Source organism: Spea bombifrons, chromosome 8, assembly GCF_027358695.1.
Source record: "Spea bombifrons isolate aSpeBom1 chromosome 8, aSpeBom1.2.pri, whole genome shotgun sequence".
Classification (NCBI taxonomy): Eukaryota; Metazoa; Chordata; class Amphibia; order Anura; family Pelobatidae; genus Spea; species Spea bombifrons.
The window spans coordinates 40,899,801-40,909,668 of NC_071094.1; the positions used below are offsets into that span (position 1 = coordinate 40,899,801).

At 37.6% G+C, this 9,868-nt stretch overlaps 1 protein-coding gene across 1 annotated transcript; it reads right to left on the bottom strand.

The window, feature by feature from the left end:
- Nucleotides 1-502: 502 nt before the first annotated feature.
- TBX22 (T-box transcription factor 22) lies at nucleotides 503-9,491 on the bottom strand. Its single transcript, XM_053473659.1, has 8 exons — nucleotides 9,239-9,491; nucleotides 8,480-8,630; nucleotides 7,456-7,557; nucleotides 6,476-6,650; nucleotides 4,607-4,771; nucleotides 3,439-3,503; nucleotides 3,075-3,160; nucleotides 503-1,381 (listed from the first exon to the last, which is right to left on the bottom strand). Exons 1-8 carry the CDS (start codon nucleotides 9,399-9,401, stop codon nucleotides 786-788), a joined length of 1,503 nt encoding a protein of 500 aa, XP_053329634.1. The 5' UTR covers nucleotides 9,402-9,491; the 3' UTR covers nucleotides 503-785.
- Nucleotides 9,492-9,868: the final 377 nt, after the last annotated feature.

The following is a 9,868-nucleotide window of genomic DNA, read 5'->3' on the forward strand; positions in this document are numbered from 1 at the left end:
AACGAGAGATACACAGAATGCCTAATCAGCTCAGTTAATCATACAGAAAAATGGAGGGGAGAAGCTGATATACTGGGAGCCGTCGTCCTTCTTGAGCTGGTACCAACCATTTCATTTTCCGGTCTTGACTACTGTTGAGGACGCCTTTAAGACGGCTAAGAATATATCAGATCTGTTTGCACTGTGAGAACGCCGATAACATGCAGGAGAAGTAGAGAGATGAGAGAATCCAATAACAGTCTGATTATATCTCACGCTACAAACACGTCATGGAGGAGAGATGGTAAGGGCAGAACATACATCATGGTAATGGGCAAACGCATGTAAACCATGACTCGTCTAAACCCCATCATCAGCAGATGACCACATGCGCATGGTCTTCATCTTTAAGAGAAAGAATAACATTGTCCTCATTGATGAGAAGTTGCTCTAACGTTCCACAGCACAGTACATCACATCCAAAGAATCAAAACCTATAAAGTAATTAAAATCTATCCGGAACCATGTTCGTTATATTTTATTGGGTCATATTATCAAATATGTTTAAAATATCCAGAAAAAATATAAGTACACCTGTCACAGACTAACTGCCGCCTGCGAAAAACGTTCTTGATGGACGCCATGTTTCTAGGCTGTTATCTGTGATCTCGTTGCCAATGGATTCCCCTTGAGCTTCTTACAGCGTTCCCCGTCGCTAAAGGTTCAGAGCAGAATCTCGATATTAGAAATAGTCGACGTTTCGGGTTAAATAATTGCTTACACGTTACAACAGTCCAAACGCCCCATTACAAGCAATGGTTTACGGGGGATTGCCAGTGGGAATTATTGCATCTGACGTCTCTGAAAGAACTTGGAAAGCTGTCTGTCATTTTTAAGTGGCTGGTTGCGGTAATCAGATGAGATGGCACTGAAAGGTTGTAGCCGTAAAAGCCGTAGGCAGGATGTAGAGAGCAGTTAAGTGTTTCCCGAGAGAGCGTGCCTGCGGGGAAAATGCTTCCAGATGCAGGTAATCCGTACAACATTTGATTGGCAGACGACGAAGTTTGGACACACTGACCCTTATAGGTTTCCAGTTTGTTAGACGTGGAGATGCCAAGTGAAGACAACAAAGGCACATCCACCATGAGAGGAGGAAGGATGTGGGAGCCGGGGCCGCCATGCTTCTCCGGGTTGGAAAATAGAAGAGACCGCTGTCTCAAAACGTTTCTAGGGCAGACTTTATAGCACAGGGGCATGTTGATATTGTGCAAATAGGTCTCTGGGTATTGTATTCCGAGGTTACTGGATGGCAGGTGAAAGGCTGGAGGTGAGCAGGATGGAGAAAGGAGAGGTGATGGAGCCCCTCCGCTGGAGGTAATGGGTGAAGAGCCGGAGCTTCCTCCTGGGAGAAGACATATTGTAGAAATATTAAACACAATGAATGTATATCTGGACTAGGGTTTACTAATACACGGCATGTTGTCAGGTTCTAAATTAGATCATTGCATTCAGCAAATATGAGCTGAGTGTGAGTGACGTTCAATGGACACACATTTTCTATGGTCTTTAACACAAGATTTTTAAAGGAAATTTGCTATAAAAGTAGATTGTAGTAACGTTGTAGTCCGAAATTGTGCTCTTTTAATGCATTTTTGAGTTTATTAATCCATGCAAATTGGCGCATGTGTTTTTTTGTCTGATTACCTCCTTCCCTGACTGCCTCTACAGAAACCAGGAAGCATTACAATGTAAACATGGAGCACTGGGAGTTCCACTGAGCATGTGCAGAAGGCATACCAAAGTATGCTCCCTACTATCAGTAGAGGCAGCTGGAGGCGGAGTTACAAAAACAAACTTCTTCATTTTTAACTGAAAACATAATTTGCTTTCAGTAACCATGATAAACCCAGGTCCTAATGAGACAGATCATTTGAAAATACACAAGTCACATTATTATTATTATTTCTTTTTTATATAGCGCCATCATATTCCGTAGCGGCATTAAAACCAATTACGTAGCTCCTGCTTGTCACGATGCCAATAATGCAGATTTATTTTAACAGCTTATTAAACAAAGAAAATATTAGTTTAACTCTCTGGCTAAGCAAAAAAAAACAACTGAACAAGTCTGACTTAAAAAAATAAATATCTGAAGATTTAATCTAAAAAAAACTAAACAAAAACTCTTGTTTTCTGTTTCTATGGCAGTGACTGCTTTTCACAATTAAGTGTAAATTTAATGACCGAGAAACAAATATACTTGGTTAAAAATGTAGTTGCACAATTCAGTGGAACGGCATCTTTAAATTTACTGATCCTAAAACTGTTAGCTCTTGGATATTGGATAATAATCGCGACTCGGTCACATAATTTACACCCGTCCTGGTGCTTGCTGGGCTACGACGGCCCATCGCTTGCTCCAGACAGCCGGCTGTAAATCTAAGTAGCCCGGCTCGCCATAAACAGGGGCTTTATAAAATCTGTTTTTATCATCCTCGCTACTCCGCGCAGCCGTGGGCCACGGGGCCCCTCTCTTATAACTCACAGCTAATATAGAAAACACACGCAGCGCACATTATCCGACGTGTCGCAGACATATTTGTCGGGAATACGCTTGGGGTAACAGGTGCACCGGGGGGGGGGCTCTCGGACTTAAGGGTCTCCTACTGACTCCGCCGGAAGTCACAAATACCCCCGCCTCGGGGCCACGTACATATATATTACAGCCCCGGACATTTACCAGATTCTTTGTTTTTTTTATTAGGGCTCCGACGTTAATGTTCAAGCAGCATTATAACCGCATTATGACCATTCTACAGACCGTATATTCTATACGTTAGTTCTATGGGGGGGGGGCCTTGATTTATTGTCCGGCTTAACCCGTGTCTATTGTTTAAGTCTCTCAACACCAAATCTGTTTTATATCTCGTGTTTTACGTCTGTAAGACAAGCAGTAAGACTCTCTCACCTGTTACACGCTCCCTCCTAATTCACTATCATAAACGGGTTGATTAATGGCTCTCGGCCTGCCCCCCCCCCCACTTTAATCCCCTCGCATTGTTTGGAGGCTTTTATTTAGCTAACAATTTACTTACCATGTGTTTCTGCCCCAAAGGACTTAAAGTCTATAGGAAGAGAGGGTCTCCATGGATACGTCTCTAGAAGGCCGTCCAAAACTCCTCTGTAAGGTAAATGTCATATAATCAGCCATTTGTCGAAGCAACCTCCTTTACTAAAAGGGTGGTGGGTAAGTGGAACATTCTCCCAGCAGAAGTGGTAGAGGCTAATACAGTAAGGGAATTTAAACATGCATGGGATAGGCATACGGCTCCTGAACTCATACGAGACCAACGACTGGAATGTTGGCAGACTAGATGGGCCGAATGGGGCCGATCTGCCGGCAAATTCTATGTTTCAAGAGGGGGCATAGTCCAAAAACCCTTGTGCTCCGATCTGTACCTGTTCCTTCCCGGGTCCCTGAATCCTTTAGCAAAAGGATTTCTGTCGATCTTCAGCTTTGTTATCTAGAAATTAAAAGAAAAAATAGTAAACAAGCAAAATATCTTTATCTGATCTCAAAAAAATATATAAATATAAATATTACAGATTTAATCTTAGAATATATAAATTAAACAAGAACAATATTTACATATTAATGAAATATATAAATTAGAAATTGCAGATCCTACACCTAAACGGTAAGCTCTTTCGTGAAGAGGACCTATTTCTGAACAGTTATTTGTATGGCAGCTTTTGGCGCATTTTATTCTCCATTTTTTACAACTGGTATGTGCTTTATAATTTAAACATATCCCTTACATAGCTAGGTTAAAAAATTGCGTTATTGGTTACAATTTTACAATTTTTTTGATATTAATTAGTTTTAATATTTGAAAATATCTAATTTAAATATTGTTTTTGTTACACAATCCAATACAATTTGTGCCGTTTTAATAAATATTATGTGATCATCGGCCCTATCTCTTATTCCAGAATTTTTTATTTTTTATGTAAAAATAAAAATATATTTTCTCTTTTTTTATTTTCAATTTTGAAAATGTCCTTAACCTATATTTCTCATGACCAAAAGCCCACATTAAAAGAACATGTGCCACGGAATATGATGAGGCTATATAAAACAATAAATAAATAAAATAATAATAATAATAATAATAATATATATATTTTTAAATTGCCAATACCAAAACTCATGTGGGTGCTTAAATGTTGAATATTAGAGTTTTATTTATTGTATTATATTTTTTCTTACATTATACTCATTTTTTTTAGCCTAAATTCTGATGAGTTTCCTTTCGCTCTATCACTAAATATACACCAAGTAATTAGTTTATGGAAGAGGGATTTCAGACCATTTTATAAAGGTTGACATATCTATAGATACAATATATCAGCTCTCTGCCAGGTTCCAATGAAACGCAGATAATGGATCAAAATACAATCTGAGTCTATATTTTTGGGAGAAAAAAAGGAAATTTCTGAACACAATCTTGATAGAAAATAAAAGTCCCCTGACACCCATGCAGAATATTTAATGGACACAATGCTGTAATGTTTAAGGTTTTATAGGTATATACGGAACCTGCTATCATTCCGGTGATGAACTCACCTGCTGGTTCTGGTAAGCGGTAACGGTGGTAAACTCAGTTTCTTTGAATGAAAATGTTTTAACTCCATCTGCTGGAAGGGACTGGATTTGTGATAAATCGAATCTGGAATCGTGGACAATGACGTGAACGCGAGGCTTGTATTTGTGCATCGATTGCAGAATGATCTGTAAAAACAATAGCTGATCAATAAAAAACCAACGTGTCCCACAATTACACATACATCTTACAGAGGATAAGGCAACAAGAAAATGGTTTTTTTTTTTATATATTTTTGGTTTACAGAAAATAAGGATTAGGTAAAAGAAAAAGGTAATGAGTCTGAAAAATAATAATAATAATAATAGTAATAATATATTAAATAGACTGGACACGCCAATAACCACATGAAACCATGGCTCAGGAACGTATCTAAATGTATTACTGCCGAAGTAATAATAATGACAATAATTATTATTAGTTATTGTTTTATATAGCGCCATCATATTCTGTAGCGCTGTACAATAATAATAATAACATAGAATAAAGCATAATAAATGTTAATGATAAAAATCATTTCTTTCAAAGGTTGAGTAGTAAAGGGAAATAATCCTGCCAACTATCCTAAATGTTTCCGCCATGTCCCAATGCAATGTATATGCAAGAAAGGGACAGGCATATGGCTCCTGAATCTCAGACGGCCCCCACGGGACTGATTAAGGGCCGAATGGGGCCGATCTGCCATCAGATTCTATGTTTCTTAATACTGAAACTCACCAATAATGGTGAAAACACTACCCAAAGTCAAATTTTCACAAACGTACTATTTGAGTATAAATTCTGTGAATGTCTAGACTTTTATTTATTGGATATTCTATGAACAACCTGAATACAAAAATTGTGTAAAGTATCAACCTATGGAAGAAGTTTGCATGTGGAAATATATTACGTCATCTTCAGTCTTCCAAAAAAATATATATAAACACTAAAGAAGACATTTGAGTGCAATGATTGTTTAAAAAAAAAAAAATTAAAAAAAAACTCTTTTTCTGTGCTCCTTTTCTAATATATATATATTAAAAAAAAAGATTTAGGCATCTTTTCACACCGAGGCAAAGATATTATTCACGTCATCACTTCCGTTTATCTTCCAATGAATATATTATGATATAAAGATATGTATTTTGTTAATAGCACCACTGCATCAAATGTCATTGTTTTAAATACATTTTATATTTACCGTACATTTTTTATTTGGATTTTCTATTTGATTTTTGAAAACAATGTGGGATTTTTTGTAATAAGATCAATGCATTAGGAGGCCCAAGTCAACTTATCATAGAGAAACATATTTTATTAGGACTGACGCCGAGCAGATTAAACATTAATATTGCTATTTCAAATATGTATGTATCCCAGAATTGGGGATTAAAATCGGCTCTGGGACTTTAAAGCCCACAGCCAATAACATAACATTGTGTGGCGTGCATCTTTGTTCCTGTTGGAGTTACTGTGGAAGGGGGCAAAATCCTGAGGTTTCCACCATTACCCCCTACAGGATTATTTTGACATTTCTCCTCCAGCCTCATTACAATGATGGTTGCCGATGGATAAGAGAACACTACAGGGCCACCCCATTTGGCCTCTAGTAGTGATTGGGGGTCATCATTAGGTAGCCCACCAGCATTTTTTTTTCATGATCCTTATATAGATCCTCTCTGTCTAAACATCAGCTGAGACTCATAGGAGTTGTAGTTCTCCTGCTACCTTGGATCTACCAGTTGACTGGAACACAAACTTTGCACACATCTAGTGTATATAAAATCCACATGGAGCATGGAACCCAGCAGTAGTCGTGGCGTGAATATAAAACGTACGGGCCGCACACCTACATGTCCTTTGTCGTCCATCTCATTGTTGGTCAGTTTTACTCTGTCGAAGCTGATGATCTGCCGCATCCAGGTCTCTCCAGAGCATGGAGAATCCGGGTGGATATACAGCCTTGGAGTGATGCAGGAATGATCAGTGTTCCCCGCAACCATCCACTGGGAGCTGTGATAGACATACCTAGAACCACGAGAACACAGGGACTATGAACATTAGTAATATTATCATTCTTTTAAAATGTATATAATGTATATAGCGCCATCATATTCTGCAGCGCTGTACAATGGGTCAACAGGACATAACTAGAGGATGACCCTGCTCAAAGGAGCTTACAATCTAGAAGGCATGGTGGAGAGCCAGATGAATGGGTGAACTGACAGATGAATTCATATTTATTCTTGTAATCTATATGATGGACCTCGAAGGCTTTTGCTTGACCCTCAGCTTGATGGAAAGTCCATATGTAATTCTATAATACATACTGAGTATCAATAAAGTGCATAAAGACATAAAACCCAGAATTAGGAACACAGCCATATGTATTTTTGTTGATATTATAAATACTATAAATTATATTATAATGATATTATGAATAATAATAATACTGCTAATGATAACAATAATAATCTTATAGGCAGGATGATATATAATTTAAAATATCCAATATACAGAAGGAAAAATCAACAGACAGACAGATATTACATCTAACACATACAGGAAGAAATGAATGAAGCACTGGGGGACCTGTATATAAATGATGAGCAAAATACATTAATAATTATAGTAATATAATATTAATTAACAATAATAACTTTAACATTTTTAATTTGCTCACATAAATGAAAAAAGTATATACTTCAGCTTTGAATGTCATATTTATCACACGTCGTTAAGGTAAAGTAATTCATGAAATAATGAACTCCATTGTTGGGCACTGGAGCCAGAGTTATGTGTAAAATGATTCGGTAAGTCGTGATATTGTTACCTGTATCGCTTGGAATCCACAGGAATGACGTCCATAGCGATATAATACTGTCTGGAGGGATCCAGGCCTTTCACTTTAACACGGAGAGAAGGGAACATTCTCCTGAGAACACACAGAGGGAATAATAATAATAATAATAATTACTCCTAATGAAGGGAATCATAATTATGAGAATAATAATAATAATAAAAAGAAGAAGAAGAATAGCAAGCATAATAATACTAATACTACTACTACTAATAATAATAATAATAATAATGAGAATAATAATAAAAAGAAGACGCATAACAATAATAATAATAATAATAATATATCAATTATATTATAATAATACTATAATAATAATAAGAAGGTTTTATTATTATTATTATTATTATCTTAATCAATCATGTTCTGGAGACTAAATAATTATAATAGCAATACTACCCAGGAAATACATCACACAATAGCTCAAAGTCTTTGACATCATTTTCCTAAAATAAATCTGTGTATTATTTTTGTTAATCGTCATAAAACCCTGCATCATTTATATTTATTCCCACAGCTTGTTACAAAAACACAACGGGCTCCGTGCAGTGTGTGCACCAAACTGGGACCATTTGACGGCCAAACTGGGAAAAAGGGAGAGGGGTCAGAGCCGACAAATGGTCTGTGTGTAGACAAGTGTGTGTGTGTGTGTGTGTGTGTGTGTGTGTGTGTGTGTGTGTGTGTGTGTGTGTGTGTGTGTGTGTGTGTGTGTGTGTAGGGTAGCTTTTGTAATTGTTAGTGTGCACTAAATATAAAGACATAATGAATTACATAATATGATATATATATATATATGCGTGTGTGTGTACCTATGCCTAAATTATAGATTATATAAATATATATATACATATATATATATACATGCCTATACACAATTTATAGATTATATATGTATATATATATCTAATCTATAAATATATACATTTATATATATACATTACATTATATATATATACATTTGGCTAATTTTAGTGTTATTTAGTATTATGGCCCATACCTGCCAGCTTTGGTGATAATCATCTCAGTCCCGATCTCGTGAAATCTCCTCCAGAGCTCAGATCCCTGTAATTCCACCTGGACGGATTCTTGGTTTTTATTGAGATCCGTTTCTGGACCGGACAAGACGGCGGATTTCGGTCTCTTTTCCGCTGGAGATAAACCGACACACCGGGTTAGAGAGCCCCGGATTTCTACAGACCCTCCAGAAAATGACTTCTTTTTAGGATTTCTCTCTATCTTTTTTATATACCTGTATATATATATGTGTATAAATAAATATACATATATACATTCCTGGTTCTCCAGTGATTGCTAAGGGTCAATGTGATCAGTAAAATAGTAAAATAACTCGCAGTTTCCTTATCGAATTTTATAAATTGATCCCAAAATCATCGTAAATCCTTAACTTTCTGACCCGGTGTGATGAATTAATATACACGTATTTTACGGACAGGATCTATCTGTTAGTTTAGAAGAGGTTTTCGGTTTTTTAATAAGCCGGTGTATTTCTCCCACGTGTAGCGCTTGATCCCAGCCGCTATTTATTGCTCTATAATAGCGCTTTTGTTACCAGGGCTGGACCTCTGCCAACATGTCAAAAATGTGCATTTACGGCTGAGATTTGTGGGGCAATTACATACACAAATCCCTGGATCTGAGGGGTATTTCTGACCATAAATCCTCGCTGACATTCTATAAATGCCTATGGGCTGCAGACCTGTCTCAGCTCATTGGGACCCAAAGCTCCAAGACTAACCAGCTTCTTCACTGCCTGGGCTCCTCAGGCTTTCCTTCTCAAGGGTTCTTCTGGTTCCAAGATGATCTTCTTCGTCTTCTTTGTTGTCTTGAAGTTTTCTTTTTAGACATTTCCCCACCAAAGCTTCCACTGAAAATGCATGAGCCCTGGAGCTTAAAGCCATCCTTGGTGTGAGGACCGAGCCAGAAGATCCACAGCCGCCTAAAGGTTCCCTCCAGTGGCTGAAGAGCAGGAGTGTCCGTGGGCGAAACGTGGGCTTTAGTGAGGACCTTGTGGAATGTGCACATAGAATCCCCACAGTTCTGGTACTAAGCTCAGTTTAGGACAGGCAGGGGGAGGATATGAGGGAAGGGACCAGCCCTCCATGTCAAAGGCTGAAAGCTCCAATGGGGGACTGTACAGGGAGAGACCCTTCCAACTGAGAGAGTGCAACAGACTGCACCCCAATCTGTGTATCTGGGTCTCAAAGCAGTCTACCTGCATACAGGACTTACTGTATACATGGCATGTAGGCACATATGGGTATAATACTGGACACACAAGCTATATTACCTACAAACCTTACTACTGCTACATGCCATCTATGCATCCATGCCACATATAACTTTTATCCATTAGAGTGTATTTACT